The sequence below is a fragment of the Orcinus orca genome, chromosome X (genome assembly GCF_937001465.1).
Source record: "Orcinus orca chromosome X, mOrcOrc1.1, whole genome shotgun sequence".
NCBI classification, from domain to species: Eukaryota; Metazoa; Chordata; class Mammalia; order Artiodactyla; family Delphinidae; genus Orcinus; species Orcinus orca.
The window spans coordinates 49,938,351-49,958,219 of NC_064580.1; the positions used below are offsets into that span (position 1 = coordinate 49,938,351).

General features: G+C 36.7%; 1 protein-coding gene across 1 annotated transcript; it reads left to right on the forward strand.

Moving 5' to 3' along the window:
- Positions 1-14,194: 14,194 nt before the first annotated feature.
- Positions 14,195-17,521, forward strand: UBQLN2 (ubiquilin 2). Its single transcript, XM_004282279.4, has one exon. The coding sequence runs from the start codon at positions 14,432-14,434 to the stop codon at positions 16,304-16,306; it is 1,875 nt and encodes a 624-aa protein (XP_004282327.1). The 5' UTR covers positions 14,195-14,431; the 3' UTR covers positions 16,307-17,521.
- Positions 17,522-19,869: the final 2,348 nt, after the last annotated feature.

The window sequence follows — 19,869 nt, forward strand, 5'->3', positions numbered from 1 at the left end:
CCACAACGCTATGAGATTAGAAATGAATTACGGGGGAAAAAATGTGAAAAACACAAACACATGGAGGCTAAACAATATGTTACTAAATAACCAAGAGATCACTGAAGAAATCAAAGAGGAAGTCAAAGAATACCTAGAGATAAATGACAATGAAAACACGACGATCCAAAACCTATGGGATGCAGCAAAAGCAGTTCTAAGAGGGGAAGTTTAGAGCTATACAAGCCTACCTCAAGAAACAAGAAAAATCTCAAATAATGCATCTAACCTTACACCTAAAGGAACTAGAGAAAGAAGAACAAACAAAACCCAAATTGAGCAGAAGGAAAGAAATCATAAAGATCAGAGCGGAAATAAATGAAACAGAAACAAAGAAAACAATAGCAAAGATAAATAAAACTAAATGCTGGTTCTTTGAGAAGTGAAACAAAATCGATAAATCATTAGCCAGACTCATCAGGAAAAAGAGGGAGAGGACTCAAATCAATAAAATTAGAGATGAAAAGGAGAAGTTACAACAGACACCACAGAATACACAGAATAGTAGTCTCATCATAAGAGACTACTACAAGCAACTCTATGCCAATAAAATGGACAACCTGGAAGTAATGGACAAATGCTTAGAAAGGTATAACCTTCCAAGACTGAACCAGGAAGAAATAGAAAATATGAACAGATGAATCACAAGTAATGAAATTGATTATGATTAATAATTTTCCAACAAACAAAAGTCCAGGACCAGATGGCTTATCAGGTGAATTCTATCAAACATTTAGAGAAGAACTAATACCCAACCCTCTCAAACTCTTCCAAAAATTGCAGAGGAAGGAACACCCCCAAATTCATTCTATGAGCGCACCATCATCCTGATACCAAAACCAGACAAAGATACTACAAAAAAGGAAAATTACCGACCAATACCGCTGATGAATATAGATGCAAAAATCCTCAACAAAATGCTAGCAACCAGAATCCAACAACACATTAAAAGGATTATACACCATGATCAAGTGGGATTTATCCCAGTGATGCAAGGAGTCTTCGATATACACAAATCAATCAATGGGATACACCATATTAACAAATTTAAGAATAAAAACCATATGATCATCTCAATAAATGCAGAAAAAGCTTTTGACAAAATTCAACACCCATTTATAATAAAAGAAACTCTCCAGAAAGTGGGTATAGAGGGAACCTACCTCAACATAATAAAGGCCATATACGACAAACGCACAGCAAACATCATTCTCAAGAGTGAAAAACTGAAAGCATTTCCTCTAAGATCAGGAACAAGACAATGATGTGCACTCTCCCCACTATTATTCAACATAGTTTTGGAAGTCCTAGCCATGGCAATCAGAGAAGAAAAAGAAATAAAAGGAATAGAAATTGGAAAAGAAGAAGTAAAACTGTCACTGTTTGCAGATGACATGATACTATACATAGAGAATCCTAAAGATGCCACCAAAAAACTACTAGAGTTTATCAATGAATTTGGTAAAGTTGCAGGATACAAAATTAATGCACAGAAATCTCTTGCATTCCTATACACTAATGATGAAAAATCTGAAAGAGAAATTAAGGAAACACTCCCATTTACCATTGCAACTAAAAGAATAAAATACGTATGAATAAACCTACCTAGGGAGACAAAATACCTGTATGCAGAAAACTATAAGACACTGATGAAAGAAATTAAAGATGATAGCAACAGATGGAGAGATATACCATGTTCTTGGATTGGAAGAATCAATATTGTGAAAATGACTATACTACCCAAAGCATTCTACAGATTCAATGCAATCCCTATCAAATTACCAATGGCAATTTTTATGGAACTAGAATAAAAACATCTTAAAATTTGTATGGAGACACAAAAGACCCCAAATAGCCATAGCAGTCTTGAGGGAAAAAAAATGGAGCTGGAGTTATCCAACTCCCTGACTTCAGACTATACTGCAAAGCTACAATAATGAAGACAATACAGTACTGGCACTAAAACAGAAACATAGATCAATGGAACAAGATAGAAAGCCCAGAGATAAACCCATGCACCTATGGTCAACTAATATATGACAAAGGAGGCAAGGATATACAATGGAGAAAAGATAGTCTCTTCAATAAGTGGTGCTGGGAAAACTGGACAGCTACATATAAAAGCATGAAATTAGAACACTCCCTGACACCATACACAGAAATAAACTCAAAATGGATTCGAGACCTAAATGTAAGACCGGACACTATAAAACTCTTAGAGGAAAACATGGGAAGAACACTCTTTTACATAAATCACAGCACGATCGTTTTTGATCCACCTCCTAGAGTAATGGAAATAAAAACAAAAATAAACGAGTGGGACATAATAAAACTTAAAAGCTTTTACACAGCAAAGGAAACCATAAACAAGACGAAAATACAACCCTCAGAATGGGAGAAAATATTTGCAAATGAAGCAACTGACAAGGATTAATCTCCAAAATATGTAAGCAGCTCATGCAGCTCAATATTAAAGAAACAAACAACCGAATCCAACAATGGGCAGAAAACCTAAATAAACATTTCTCCAAAGAAGACATACAGATGGCCAAGAAGCACATGAAAAGCTGCTCAACATAACTAATTATTAGAGAAATACAAATCAAAACTACAATGAGGTATCACCTCACACCAGTTAGAATTGGCATCATCAGAAAATCTACAAACAACAAATGCTGGAGAGGGTGTGGAGAAAAAGGAACCCTCTTGCACTGTTGGTGGGAATGTAAATTGATACAGCCACTATGGTAAACAGTATGGAGGTTCCTTAAAAAACTAAAAATAGAATTACCATATGATCCAGCAATCCCACTACTGGGCATGTACCCAGAGAAATCCATAATTCAAAAAGACCCATGCACCCCAGTGTTCATTTCAGCACTATTTACAATAGCCAGGTCATGGAAGCAACCTAAATGCCATTGACAGATGAGTGGATAAAGAAGTTGTGATATATATATACAATGGAATATCTCTCAGCCATAAAAAGGAACTAAATTGAGTCATTTGTTGAGACGTGGACGGATCTAGAGACTGTAATACAGAGTTTAGTAAGTCAGAAAGAGAAAAACAAATATTGTACATTAACGCATGTATGTGGAACCTAGAAAAATGGTACAGATGAACTGGTTTGCACGGCAGAAATTGAGACACAGATGTACAGAACAAACGTATGGACACCAAGAGGGGAAAACCGTGGGGGGGTGGGGATGGTGGTGTGCTGAATTGGGCGATTGGGATTGACATGTATTCACTGATGTGTATAAAATTGATGACAAATAAGTATGTGCTGTATAAAAAATAAAATAAAATTCAAATGTTAAAGAAAAAACTAATACTAAACTTTCTTTGGGTTATTTGTATGGAAATATGTTAATATAAATGTTTCAGACATTACATGAAATTCCTAAAAATCTTATATGTTCTGGTATAATGTTATAAGTCATAATTCTAGTTATTACTTTAAAATGTATATCTCAGAAATAACTAAATTTCCTTGTCAATTGCATTATTATGAACTTTCATGAAATCTTTAACCATGGTCATTTCTAAGTCTTTTGTCATTTACAGACAGTTCTGGGTGTACTCTGATGCTTTTGCAAAAATGTTCCTATAAAAGGGTTTCATCTTCACGGAATTCATGGAAAAAACTCTGACAAGTACAGGTTTCTGATAACTGACTATACTCCTGAACTGAATGAATAAGCATTTTCAGAACTCTAATGGAAAACTGATGAATTCATAAAAGTGCTAACAAAAGGTCAAGATGAAAAAAAGATTAATTACATGGGACTCAGTGAATTGATGAGGATGATTATAATTTTTGTGACTTTCTGTTTGAATTTTTAAAATGTGATGTAAATTTATGTAAAAAGAACTTAATGTAAAACAAACAAAAAACCCAAATTAAAACAGAAAAAGAAAATAAGTTTAAAAATGCATGATTGGTAACTTTTAAAAGTTGTGAATCACTGTGCTGTACACCTGAAATGAACATAATATTGTGAATCAACTCTACTGCAATTAAAAAAAAAGAATAAAATACCTAGGGATAAATTTAACCAAGGATGTGAAAGACCTATACTCTGAAAACTATAAAACTCTGATGAAAGAAATTGAAGCTAAAAAAAAAGGGAAAATATCCCTTGCTCTTGGATTAGAAGAATTAATATTGTTAAAATGGCCACATTATCCAAAGCAATCTCCAGATTTAATGCAATCCCTATCAATACTCATGCCATTTTTCACAGAACTAGAACAAATAATCCTAAAGTTTATATGAAACTACAAAAGACCCAAGATTAGGAAAGCAATCTTGAGAAAAAAGAACACAGCTGCTGGTGTAACCCTCCCATACTTCAGAATATACTACAAAACTACTCTTATCAAAAAAACATGGTATTGGCACCAAAACAAACACATAGATCAAAGGAAAAGAGAAGAGAGCCTGGAAATAAACCCCTTCCTCTATGGTTAATTAATCTATGACAAAGAATGTAAGAATATACAGTGGATAAAAGACCATCTCTTCAAAAAGTGGTGCTGGGAAAATTGGACTGCCACATGTAAAACAATGAGAATAGAACATTCCCTCACACCATACACATAAATAAACTCAAAATGTTTTAAAGACCTAAATGTAAGACAGAAAACCATAAAACTCTTAGAACCTAGGCTGAACATTCTCTGACATAAATGGTAGCAATATTTTCTTGGATCAGTCTCCTAAGGCAAATGAAATAAAGGCAAAAATAAGCAAATGGAACCTAACTAAACTTAAAAGCTTTTTACGCAGTAAATGAATCTATCAACAAAATAAAAGAGTACCTATGGAATGGGAGAAAATATTTGCCATTGATGGATTGACAAAGGGTTAATATTCAAAATATAAAAACAGCTTATACAACTCAATATCAAAAACAAAAATCAACTCAATTAAAAAATGGGCAGATGACCTGAATAGACATTTTTCCAGAAAAAGACATACAGATGACTAACAGGCACATGAAAAGATGTTCAACATCACTATTTATTGGAGAAATGCAAATCCAAACAACAATGAGATATCACCTGGCACCTTTCAGAACGCCTATCATCAAAAAGTCTACAAATAACAAATATTGGAGACTATGTGGAGAAAAGGGTACCCTTGTACTCTGTTGCTGGGAATGTAAATTGGTGCAACCACTATGGAAAACAGTATAGAGGTTATATGGCTATATATCCAAAAAAATGAAAACATTAATTCAAAAAGATACATGCACCTCAGTGTTCATAGTAACACTACTTAGAACAGCCAAGACATGGGAGCAACCCACGTGCCCATCAACATACTATTGGATTAAGAAGATGTGGTATATACATATACGATGGAATATTAGCCATAAAAAAGAATGAAATGCTACCATCTGCAGCAATGTGGATGGATTTAGAGAATATGATTCTTACTGAAATACATCAGACAGAAAAAGATAAATACTGTATGGTATCAATTATATGTGGATTTAAAAATAAATACAAGGGAATGTATATGCAAAACAGAAATAATCTCACAGATATAGAAAGCAAACTTGTGGTTACCAAAAGGGAAAGGGAAGGTGGGAGGGATAAATTCAAGTTATGGGATTAACAGAGACAAACTACTATGTATAAAATGTATAAGCAACAGGATATACTGTATACCACAGGGAATTATAGCCATTATCTTGTAATATCTTAATTGCTAAAAATACTGAATTTCTACACTGGACACCTGAAACTAATATAATATTGTAAATCTCCTATACTTCCTTAAGAAATAGTTTGTCATCATATACTTATATTGCAAAAATGTAAATTTTGAAGTATTATGAATACTGACATTTTGAAATAAACTGTTACTCTCTTAAATATACCCAACAGAATCTAAATACTATAGCAATTTGAGATCAGCTATCATTTTTTTAACATCTTTATTGGAGTATAATTGCTTTACAATGGTGTGTTAGTTTCTGCTGTATAACAGTGAATCAGCTGTACATATACATACATCCCTATCTCCTCCCTCTTGAGTCTCCCTACCACCCTCCCTAACCCACCCCTCTAGGTGGACAGAAGGCACCTAGCTGATCTCCCTGTGCTATGCGGCTGCTTCCCACTAGCTATCTATTTTACATTTGGTAGTGTATATATGTCAATGTCACTCTCTCACTTTGTCCCAGCTTACCCTTCCCCCTTATCATTTGTTTTTAAAATACATTAAAATAATTTTATTTAACTATTGGATAATTTATATTGTTTCTTTCTTTCCTCTAATGTATAGTTCCATTTATTATCACCCCAGAATTTTTGTCCTAATTTTGTATATTTTTTTTGTTAAAAAGCCTTTCATTGATCACTGTATCATATTTCCCTACCTCAAAAACTATTTAAATTAATTTTAAAGGTTAAAAACTGTTCCTTACTAATTTATCATTCGATTATTGTCAGTATATGATTGATCAAAATAATATAAATGCATCACCAATATTTGTAAATTTTTTTAAGTAAAAAGTTAAAATTTAATTGAATATTCATTTGAAGGATTTTTTCCCTATTATTTTATTTATCCAAACATGAATAGTACTCATTGCTACCAATTTATTCCTTTAATTTTTTTATTAATATAAGCACTAAACTATATAATAAATAAATGAATAGATGGGAATTAAAGAACTTTATTATAGTAATTTCCTTCCATCTTTAATTTCCTTGCAGATAATATGCCAAAAATCACATAATTATCCATCTTCATAAATCATTTATCAGCTGACAATTCAATTAGGCCCTCCTTCAATTTTGTCCAAGACAAAGAATTGGAAATTACAGACTTGCAAAATGATTTATTACATAGTGTTTAGAGTCATTAATTTTCTCAATGTGGACACCAATATGTACTTCAAATTTTCCCTTTGTAAACAAACTCAAGGTTTTCATCCCCAGAGGCAATGCAGTATTGTCAAATCTTAGACGTAAGACAGAAGTATGCCTTTATTTTGTAACGCGGGAAAAGGTAAATTGCAAAAAGGGACATTTTGTAGAAGATCAATTTTAGGAAAGAAGCTATGTGGAAATTGAATATCTAGAAATTGATTCTCTTTAAGCTACTATCTTTATCCTCCTACTGTTTGAAAAGACTTTGTGTAGACAAACTCAATTTGAAGACTTGCCATAGATAATACTGCTACCACTGCTATATCTGGTGCAACAATTGGTTTTTACCATTGAAACCAAGCAGAACCCTGTGGGCTCTCAGGCACAAAAGCCTTTTTGTGTCCCCTATTTCTTGTTTGTAAGAAATAGGCTTCATTCAACCCCATCTCATATCCTGCTCAACTCCCAGTGTTCAGTTGGAAGTTCCCAGTGTTCAGTTGGAAGTCCCATAGCTCTGATGGTAAATGACATGGAAAGATAAACTGAAGGAAAAATAAGTATTGGCTGCTATCATCATCCTCTTCATCGTCACCATCATCGATGGAGTGTTTGTGCAAATACAGACATATTTATACTCCCCCCCCCGCAGAGTGAATATGCCACATTCTAATAAAGTGACGCAAGTGTGTTCTTGGATTTTGCAACTCACCTCAGTGCTTCTACTCTTCAGGAGATAGAATGAGGGAAGGGACGGCTTGAACTCTTCCAGAAAGGGTCAAAAACTCCAATGCCTATGGGACCAACTAGATAAGCAATTTAATAAAGTGGACTTGGTAGAGTCAGAACACATGCCTTGTCTAAAAGGGACAGCCACTATTCAGCTCCAGTCAAACTGTGGCACTTCAAGTGTATTAGTCTAATATAGCCATATCATCCAGTTTTAAAAGAAAAGCTTGAAATGTGGATTCGTATGGGAAATTTGCCAAGTATTATGTGTTGGCAGGCCAAAGCCAGTCCATGAGTTGCCAGTTTGTAATTCATGTGCTAAAGTTTAAAGTGGGTATATAGCACCAGAATTTCTGAACATTCAAGAAAGCCTGACTTGTTCATTCTTTTTTATATGCAAGCTAAATGAAAAATCAAGATTATTAGAAGATTACAGGTACTATAGAGTCAGAACAAGAATGATAGATGATTTGAATATACATCTCTAGAACATAATATATATCTGCTAGGTAGACTATCTTTGGTCTGATCCTTTACTGTTTTTTTTGCTTTTGTTTCTGTTTCTGTTTTTGTTTTTGTTTTTGTTTTTGTTTTTGTTTTGGTCATAGTTTAACTTACCAAGAGTAAATTTATTTCATTTGTTTTATTTCAGAAGAGAGGGTGTGTCAGAGCAATTGATGTCTCTATCATGTATTTACTACAACTGTGAAATGTATGCATGTTAGTCCCAGTTTTGCTGATGAAGAAACTGAGATTCAGAAAAATGAAATGAACTGTACTAAGGTCATACAGCCATAAGTGACCAAGCCAGAGTTGAAATCCTGGTCTTTTTGGCTTAAGTCTAGGCTCTTGCCATTATACCACCCTGCTGTCTCTCTAGTTCTGCTTGTATTATTTGTGCCTATGTGCATCAGTAGGAGTGGGGAGCAACCATAGGATTTCCCTTAAATTCTGTAGATATACTCCATTTAATTAGTACAATCACTTCAAGACCCCAACAACAGAAATTACTTCCTCAGGATAAATTCCTAAAGAAGAATTACTCAGTAAAATTGTCAGCATATTTTATTAAGCTTTCAGTGTTTATTAGCAAATTGTCCTTCAGATAAGTTGAACCTACAAAGTAACCTAATTCCCAGTAGGAATGAGGTCCTGTTTCCTCTAATAATAATAACAATAATATTATTCATATAGTGCTTACTATGAATGGGGCACTGTTCTAAGTGCTTGACATATGTTAATTTATTTGATTTCCAGAAAGCTCATTTCACAGATGACGAATATCAAGGCACAGAAAGGTTAAATTACTTGCACAACATCATGTAGTGAACAAGTGGAAGTAGTGGAACCAGGATTTGAAGCTAGGCAGTCTAGATTAACTATGTCAGGACTGAATATTATATTGTTCTCTTTAATTTAATAGACAAAATATTTCAGTTATATTAATTTGTATTTTTTTATTTAAAGAAGATAAAAATTTTTTCTTTTTCTTTCCTCCTTCCCTTTTCCTTCCTTCCTTCCTTCCTTCCTGACCCTTTTTTCCCCTTTTGTGACATTAACATACTAGTTAATGCCTTCTGTCTAGTTTTCTCTTATGGTGTTCATTTAAAAAAATTATTTGTAAGAAGTGTGTTATGTCAAGAATATTAAGACTTCATGTGTTATAAATGTTGCAATTTCTTTTAGTTTGACTTTAACCTTTTAGTTTTTATTGTATTTTTGACATATAGAAGTTTAAAAATCCTTAGGAAATCTGTCTATCTCTCCATTTATGTTTTTTTGTTTGTTTTAGAAAGGCCATAATCAAACCTAGGTTATATAAATATTTGCTATAATAGTTTTCTGCAAATTTTATGATTTAATTTTTTATCTAGAATTTATTTTGGCATTTAAAATTAAGATTCATGGAAAGTTTCACTCTTTCCACCTTTCCAACACATTAGGGATTTATTGTGTTTCTCATGTCTTTTTTGTCAGTTCAATGGTATTTGGTAAAGATAGGAGGTGAAAGCACAGGCTTAGTTGCCACCTTTAAGATCAGAAAGCTGATTTTAAAATAGTTAATTATTTCATTTCTTTTTTGTTTTTCTTACAAGTTTCTTACATGGCCTGTTAAGGTTTTCTACTTCTTGAATATATTTTGGTCATGTACACCTTCCTAGAAAAGTAATACAGTGATCCATTTTTCTTTGTCATTAGCAAAGATTTGTACAAAGTCTTTTCTCATAATTCTCAAAAATATAAACCCTTTATCTGTGATTAAATCTACTCATGGAATTCTAGTTTTCATGTAATTATCTTGTTGCTCCTTTCTTAAGTTGCAGCTAATTAATGTTGTGCTTCTCACTAACAAAGGCGTGTTCATTTAACTGCTGGAATGCTAATTTTATTTAGTTGTAATTTAAAACATTAAAGTGGATATATTTTGGAATAAAATGCAAAAAATAACATGATTTATAAGATAAATGAAGAGAATTCAAAATAATGTGCTTTTGGCCAAACTCGTTGAAACAGAGGGTAGAATGGTGGTTACCAGGGGCTGGGGGATGAGGGGAATTGGGGAGATGTTGGTCAAAGGCTATGAACTTCCAGTTACGAGATGAATAAATTCCAGGGATCTAATGTACAGCATGGTGATTATAGTTAATAATGCTGTATTGTATACTTGAAAGTTGCTAAGAGAATAGAGCTTAAATGTTCTCACCACAGAAAAGAAAAGGCCATTATGTGACCTGACAATGCTGCAATGGTAATCATTTTTCAATATATATGTATATCAAATCAATGGGCTGTACACCTTAAATTTACACAGTGTTATATGTCAACCATATCTCAATAAATCTGGGGTGGAGAGAGAAAACAATGGCCAAAATAACACTAAATCTCTATCTACTGAGCCCAAACTGTGGTCTTCCTCCACCACCCATGGGGAGACCTCTTTGACAAAGTCTTTCAGTTTCTCATAAATTACCCTCTATGGTAGAACTCAGGATGATTGCTATTTATTGTTTTTTTAAATTTATTTATTCATTTATTTCTTTTTGGCTGTGTTGGGTATTCGTTGCTTCGTGTGGGCTTTCTCTAGTTGTGGTGAGCAGGGGCTTCTCTTGTTGTGGAGCACGGGCTCTAGGTGTGTGGAATTCAGTAGTTGTGGTGCACGGGCTTAGTTGCTCCGTGGCATGTGGGATGTTCCTGTAGCAGGGATTGAACCCATGTCCCCTGCATTGGCAGGTGGATTCTTAACCATTGCACCACCAGGGATAAAGAGCTTACAGAAGGAAAAGAAATGTGTTTTTAGGAGAATTCAGGAAGAGGATGAGTGTGTTTTACCCGTGCTGTGTTCCTTGTAAGAGAATCACATAGTTATAATGTTTATCTATTTGACTTGTTCTTCAAAGACCTTCTTAGATTTTCTTAGCAAATTTCATTTTTTGAGTCTGTTAATTCATTAATGTTCGACTTTTATCATTTTGTAGCCATCACCCTGCTTTCCTCTTTTTTCTGTTGTCCTCTTTATTTGAATGCCTAATTAATTTTTTCTCTCTCTATTCTTCGGTATTTAAGATCTTTGAGTGTATAAATTTGACTCTGAGCTCATTCACATAGTTAAATCAAATACCGCTAAATTGAAGCTTGATAAGAATGCAGATTCCTGAGCACCACTTATATTTTGGTAAGTTTGGAGTGGGGTCTAGAAATCCGTTTTTTTTTTTGTTTTTTTGTTTTTGTTTTTTTTTTTTGTACGCGGTCCTCTCACTATTGTGGCCTCTCCCATTGCGGAGCACAGGCTTCGGACGCGCAGGCTCAGCGGCCATGGCTCACGGGCCCAGCTGCTCCGCGGCATGTGGGATCTTCCTGGACTGGGGCACGAACCCGTGTTCTCTGCATCGGCAGGCGGACTCTCAACCACTGCGCCACCAGGGAAGCCCAAGAAATCCGTATTTTTGAATGAGATCCTCAGATCACATATAGGGAAATCCCATCATAATTATGAATGTTTATGTTCTCATTATCATTATTTTTCTAAATTCACTCTAATAAGAACTTTGATTTGCACTTTGTCCCAAAAGTGTTTAATTCTGTTTTAATTTTCAAGTGGTTGAGTTTTTCATTCACAGTTTCATTATTAATATCTAGTTTTGTTCTATTGAGATCAAGGAAGATGGCCTGTGATACTTTCTTAATTTTTTCTTTTTTGAGAAAATTAAAAATCTAAAAAAAATATAAAATAGTATTATAACAAATACTCATATCCCTACCACCTAGAATTAACTCTTGCTATTTTGCCATATTCGCTTCCATTTAAAAGAGGAAATATATTTTTAGAGATTTAATTAAATTTCCTTTTAATTACTGTCCTCTGTCCTATTTCATTTCCTCTTCCTCATGGGTGCAAATTTGCTATGAATCATTCTAGTATATTTTCAATAGCTTCACATACATATGAATGCATCTATAAACACCATAGAGTGTTTTGCTAATTAATTAGGTTTTTGAGATCTATATATATAAATATATTTAGATATAGTTCATTCCTTTTATCTTCTGTATTCTAATAATCACATTAATCACACTCTATTAATCCATCCCCCTATTGAGAGACATCATATACCTATATTTTTTTCTTATCTTGAGATTTACTAAAGCATTTGTGGCCTAAATGTTATTAAATGTCGGCTGGATACTAGGGGGAAAAGGTACTTTTATGCATGGTATAAACCAGAATTAGAAATTTATACATAAATTTGAAATTTATTCTATTATTCAAGGGCTAGATCTTTATTTCTCCTACTTAATCTGTAACTAAATTAGATACATGTGTTAATAGCTGCCACTACTATTGTGTGCCTGTCAATTTCTACCTATAATTTCTCACCAAAATATCTTCTCATTTTTAAAAATTGTAAACGCAGTGCATACTTATAAAAGCCATCAGAAAATTTTTAATTTTATTTTAAAAAAAAGGAACAAGGGACTTTCCTGTTGGCACAGTGGTTAAGAATCTGCCTGCCAATGCAGGGGACATGGGTTCGATCCCTGGTCTGGAAAGATTCCATGTGCTGAGGAGCAACTAAGCCCTGTGCCACAACTACTGAGCCTGCGCTCTAGAGCCTGCATGCCACAACTACTGAGCTGCGTGCCACAACTACTGAAGCCCATGTGCCTAGAGCCTGTGCTTCACAACAAGAGAAGCCACTGCAATGAGAAGCCCGTGCACCACAACGAAGAGTAGCCCCCGCTCGCCACAACTAGAGAAAGCCCTTGTGCAGCAACGAAGACCCAATTCAGCAAAAAAAAAAAAAAAGGAACAGTTATTCATAATTTTAGCACCAAGTACTAACCACCATTAACATACTTGTGTATAGTGTTCCAGGTTTCTTTTTATACATACACATACATTGTCTTTAAGGACAGTTTACACATACAGTTTATAAAATATAGTTTTAACATAAAAATATACTTACTGTATTTTTTGGTATTGAAACATGTGATTGTATAATTTCTAACTGTACGGAAATATATAAAACTGAAAATACTCTGTAATTTCCCTGTAACTACCATTTATTTCATGTACACTTTTTATCATACAAATTAACTACCTGTTTCTTAAACAGTGAATATTATTTTTTGTATGGTAATATCATAATATATCTGACCAATCCTGTGTAAAGAGACACTGATTATCTTTTAAAATAATTTTTTAAATGCTGCAGTGCATGTACATTTTATACATATGTATTTTTGTGTCCTTATCCAATTATTTTCATAGGTGAGGTCTCTAAATGAGGCATTTCCAAATAAAGGTGGAAATATTTAAAATGTTAAAATTGCCTTAAGATAACAACTTACACTTCAATTGGCATGACAGTTCATTTTCTCAGCTCTCTCAATGATAAGGTTTATTATCATTTTTCATCTTTGCCAATATAAGACAGAAGAAGAATCTCATTGTTTTAATTTGAAATTCTTTGATTACTCGTGAGCTTAATCATCCTTTTATATGCCCATTGGCCATTTGCACTTCTTTAGTAAAATGCAGGCTCTTGCCTAGTCCTCTTCCCTTCCCCCAAGGGGGGGTGTTCATCTTTTCCTTTTTGCTTTGTCAGAGTTCTTTGGTTCTCATTTTTGATCTTTTACTTCGGGTCGGTTTGATTCAGGCTTTCATCTTTTCACTTCACTGCCTGATGGAATATATATATATTCTCCATTAGTCTTTAATGTCCTTTATAGAAGCTGGCTCCCTTTCCTCTCTTCCTCCTTCCTTCCCTCTCTTTTCTCTTGTCTCCTGTTGTCCCTTTGTTTCTTTCTCTCTGTTTCTCTCTCTCTCCCTCATCTTTTTTTTTTTTTTTTCGGTACATAAGTTTTTAATTTTGACCGAGTCGACTCTATCATCCTGGGCCTGGCGCCGCGTCAGCAGAGGGGGGCGGGGAGGCGAGCGCGGAACTGGGGGAAGGGAAGGGGCGGGGAGGAGCGGGCGGAGCAGCTGCGCGAGCTGCTGGGAGACCGCGCGGTGGGATCACACGGCGGCGGCGGCGGCGGCGGCCCAGAGACCTGAGCGGCGAGACCTCGGCCCGCGGCCTACTCGGAGCCCTCTCTCCACCGGAGGACCAGGGATCCGCAGTCTTCAACACAGAGGTACCGTGCTCCGCGCTCCCCGCCCAGCCCGGCCCAGCCTGCTGCGGCGGTGCCTCCTTCCTTCCTTCTTCCCTCGCTCTCTTTCTCGCCCGCCCGCCCGCCCGCGCCTTCCCTGTCTGCCTGCGTCACTGCGGCGGCCATGGCTGAGAACGGCGAGAGCAGCGGCCCCCCGCGCCCCTCCCGCGGCTCTGCTGCGGCCCAAAGCCCTGCCTCTGCCCCGGCGGAGCCCAAAATTATCAAAGTCACTGTGAAGACCCCCAAAGAGAAAGAGGAGTTCGCAGTGCCCGAGAACAGCTCAGTCCAGCAGTTTAAGGAAGCGATTTCGAAACGCTTCAAATCCCAAACGGATCAGCTAGTGCTGATTTTTGCCGGAAAAATCTTAAAAGATCAAGATACCTTGATTCAGCATGGCATCCATGATGGACTGACTGTTCATCTTGTCATCAAAAGCCAGAACCGACCTCAGGGCCAGTCCACCCAGCCTAGTAATGCCGCGGGAACTAATACTACCACCGCGTCGACTCCCAGGAGTAACTCCACACCTATTTCCACAAATAGCAACCCGTTTGGGTTGGGGAGCCTGGGAGGACTTGCAGGCCTTAGCAGCCTGGGCTTGAGCTCGACCAACTTCTCTGAGCTCCAGAACCAGATGCAGCAGCAGCTCCTGTCCAGCCCTGAGATGATGATCCAAATCATGGAAAATCCCTTTGTTCAGAGCATGCTTTCGAATCCTGATCTGATGAGGCAGCTCATTATGGCCAATCCACAGATGCAACAATTGATTCAGAGAAACCCAGAAATCAGTCACCTGCTCAACAACCCAGATATAATGAGGCAGACCCTCGAAATCGCCAGGAATCCAGCTATGATGCAAGAAATGATGAGAAATCAAGACCTGGCTCTCAGCAATCTTGAAAGCATCCCAGGTGGCTACAATGCTTTACGGCGCATGTACACTGACATTCAAGAACCCATGCTAAATGCCGCACAAGAGCAGTTTGGGGGTAATCCGTTTGCCTCGGTGGGGAGCAGTTCCTCCTCTGGGGAAGGTACGCAGCCTTCCCGCACAGAAAATCGCGATCCACTACCCAATCCGTGGGCGCCACCACCGGCTACCCAGAGTTCTGCGACCACCAGCACAACAACGAGCAGTGGCAGTGGATCTGGCACTAGCTCTAGCAGTGCTACGGGGAACACAGTGGCTGCAGCTAATTATGTTGCCAGCATCTTCAGCACCCCAGGAATGCAGAGCTTGCTGCAACAGATAACTGAAAACCCCCAGCTGATCCAGAATATGCTGTCTGCACCCTATATGAGAAGCATGATGCAGTCGCTGACCCAGAATCCAGATTTGGCTGCACAGATGATGCTGAATAGCCCTGTGTTTACTGCAAATCCTCAGCTGCAGGAGCAGATGCGTCCACAGCTCCCTGCTTTCCTGCAGCAGATGCAGAATCCAGACACACTCTCAGCCATGTCAAACCCAAGAGCAATGCAGGCTTTAATGCAGATCCAGCAGGGGCTACAGACATTAGCCACTGAAGCACCTGGCCTCATTCCAAGCTTCACTCCAGGTGTGGGGGTGGGGGTGCTGGGAACAGCTATAGGCCCTGTAGGCCCAGTCACACCCATAGGCCCCATTGGCCCCATAGTCCCGTTTACTCCCATAGGCCCCATTGGACCCATAGGACCCACTGGCCCTGCAGGTCCCCCTGGCTCCACTGGCTCAGGCGCCCCCCCTGGGCCCCCTGTATCTAGCTCTGCACCCAGTGAAACTACGAGCCCAACATCGGAATCTGGACCCAACCAGCAGTTCATTCAGCAAATGGTGCAGGCTCTGGCTGGAGCAAATCCTCCGCAGCTGCCGAATCCAGAAGTCAGATTTCAACAACAACTGGAACAGCTCAACGCAATGGGGTTCTTAAACCGGGAAGCAAACTTGCAGGCTCTAATAGCAACAGGAGGCGACATCAATGCAGCCATTGAGAGGCTGCTGGGTTCCCAGCCATCATAATTACATTTCTGTACCTTGAAAAAATGTATCTTATTTTTGATAATGGCTCTTAAATCTTTAAACACACATAATTGTACTTTACTTTCACTTTGATTCTTTTAAATCTGTCTAGTTATAAATTTAATATGCATTTTAAGGTGGAGTCCTTTCCTCCCTCTTTGTTTCCTCCCTCCCTCCCCTCCTCCCTCCCTCCCTCCCCTCCTCCCTCCCCTCCTCCCTCCGCTCCTCCCTCCGCTCCTCCCTTCCCTCCTCCCTCCCTTCCTTCCTTCCTTCCTTCCTTCCTTCCTTCCTTCCTTCCTTCCTTCCTTCTCTGTTTTGAATGGTGGGAATCAATGCCATTTCACTCAAAGGTGTTGCATGCAAACACTTCTGCTTTTATTGTGATTTTTGGAAACAGGTATCAACCTTTACAGTTGGGTGAACAAGTTTTGTCCTACAGATGTCCAATTTATTTGCATTTTAAACATTATCCTATGATAGTAATTAAATGTAGAATGAAAATATTAAAAGCATAAATTAATTGAAGCTCTAATTTGTGGTACAATATTGCTTATTGTGACTTTGGCATGTATTTTTGCTAGCAAAATGCTGTAAGATTTATACCATTTGATCTTTTTTGCTATATTTATACACAGTACAGTAAGCACAATTGGAACTGTACATCTAGAAATATTACAACAGAATCTCTGAGCAGAATATGTATAACCAAAATGAGAAAGGATATAAGAAATATTTCTGGAGCTCGGTATATCTCACAATTTTGTAGAATCTTACAGCATCTTTGATAAACTTCTCAGTGGAAATGTTGGCTAGGCAAGTTCAGTTAAAATATAGTAGAAATGTTTATCCTGGTATCTCTACGTATACATTTAATTGTACAGAAAACTTACAGTGTGACATTGTGTCAACATTTGCAAATTGATTGTATATGATCTTAATCTTAGTGCAGCCTGAAGGATCAGTATAGTAATGCCAGGAAAGTGCTTTTTTTAAGACTTCCTTCTCAGCTTCTCCCATAAAGAGACCCTAATACGCATTTTGATTTGTAATTGGAAATGTAACTTTCACTGAAAATGTCATGTGACGTTTGCATTACTTTTAACTGCTGTGTATAAAGGAAACTGTATCTTTTGACTCTATCAGTTATTTCTCTTGTGCACAGGGAAAAATGCATTAAAAATGACTAAAAAAATAAAAAAATTTAAAATGGATAAATCTTTTCCTTTTTGCCTTCTGGCCCTAGGATCATGTTTAGAAGGATTGCCAACCCCAAGATTATATAAATCTTATCCTGTATTTCTCTAATTTTGATGGTTTTGTTTTTGAAAAAAAGTTCCTTTGCCCTGTCTGGAATTATTTTGATGTATAGATTTAGGTATTCTAACTTTTTTTTCCCCCCGAAGGGTAGACAGTTGTTACCCGGTTTTTATCTCATTGTCCTCATGACCCCCTCCATTTGAAATGTCATACATATATATACTTTATTCTGTGTTTGAATTCTCTTTAGTACCACTGAACATTGTAGCCCCAGTACACCAGCCTGTAGTTATTGACTTAGAAATGACTTCATATCTCTTAGGGTAAGTCCTCCTTTTGATCTTTTTTATTTTTCACAATTTTCTAATGATTCTGACGTGTTGATTTTACCAGATGAACTTTACAGTTATTAGACTTCCCTCCCCCCCAAAAAAATAAATTGGGAATTTGATTAGAATTGTCTTAAATTGATACGATAGTGAGAATTACAGTGCTTTCCAGAAACATGATATATTGCCTCATTTTTAAAAAGCTTTTACATCCTTCAAGAGAGTTTTATTTATTTAAGTCCTGTATAATTTGTAATAAATGTATTCCTAGGTAATACAGATATATGGGAAACAATACTGCAATTGTGAGCTCTTATTCACTGTGTTACCTGTGTGGTCATTTTTGCTATATAGGGGAAGAATGTATTTTCATAGATTAATTTTAAGTTGGCAGTTTATTGGAATCTATTAAATTCAGAGACATTCAGTTGATCCTTTTGAGTTTTTCCTGGTAAGCAATCATATCAATGATAAGTTATAATGATAGGTTATTTTCAAAATTTATAACATAGTTCTGATGGCATGGGTTAAACAATTCCAGAATAGTGCTAAAGAGGAAAAGTGGCAATGGCATGCTTGTCTTGTTTCTCATTTTAACCAGACTATGTTTGCTGCAGCAATTCTAAATTGCATTTTTGAAAGACCATTCCTCTGGGAGATGGTCAAATAAGTTTGCAAAATGCTGTATACTATAGCCCCTCTTGGAGAGTCATTAGGCAGTAAATTTTGACTAGTATTATGTTGTTTAAAGGAGTATGTTCTTTAAACGATTAAAAACTATTTAATCTTATCTAACTCAGCATTTCCTAAACTTATTTGAGTAAAGAACAACTTTTTTCCCTTTAAACACCCTAATAACATTTGGCATATCAATGTTCCTCAGAACATCAAGTTAGGAAATGGTGATTTATTATTTCACTGCTGTATGATGCTTGGGTGTTCACAATAATTACAGTAGCAAAGTCTGCCATAATTAAGAATTTTTATGACATGAAGGATTTTATAGGCAATCAATATAAAAATTAGCCAGTAACATAGAAAATAGCAAGAAATCAATAGCTATAGGAAAAACTGGATGTTTTCTGAGGCCTGGCTCAGACAATTTAACAGGTAAATTTCTTTCAGGCATTCAAGGAACAGAGAATTCCTTAATTACCCTTGCCAAATGTTTCTCTACCTTTTAATACATTTTGTTTTCTCCCTGAAAAGGTCCAAGTCTTTAATTTATTAATTCTATTTTTTGGTTGTATTTTTGCTTTCCAGTTAATTAATTTTTGTTTATAACTTTATTTACCCTTTTAAAAAAATTTAAAACTGTTCATCTCTTACATGATATAATTTCCTCTTATTATCTTGCAAGTTCTTTTCATAGGCTCTGTTTTTGTTTTGGGTTTTATCTACTGTTAATTCACAATTTATCCATTTATTCATCGTTGAATAAGAAGGGCATATCCTAACCTGCTATCTTTCTCCCTCCAATAAGAGTGGGGTAATTCTTTTATCCTTTCACTGTTTACTTGGTTGTCGTCCCCTCTCTAAGCTTACACTAGATGGCTAGATGGTGTAAGTTTATATTACTGGCTCTGTGAGCCAGCAGGATGAGGTAGTGGGGAGGGAGCTAGGGCCAGGGGCAATCCCAGCAGGAGATGTTCACCTCAAGTTGGCTTTCTTCATTTGCTCTTTTGGCCTCTACTTCAGGTATGTGATATCATATTATACTCGCCACTTGTGTGTGGCCAGTGTGTGAGTGGGTTGGATATAAAACATTGAAATAAGTCCTCCTGGTTTATTAATGAGGACTCATATCAGGTTGAGACCATCATGTTTATTGAGACCATGGTCAGAGACACTGAGCTTGCCTTCTGAGAAGGAGCAGCCTGCTCCAAAGTCTGTTGATGTGCAATGTCAAAATAGCAACAAATGGAGTAATTCCTGTCAGGGCCTAGCCCAGGGATTTGGGTTAAGGTATCAGGAGAG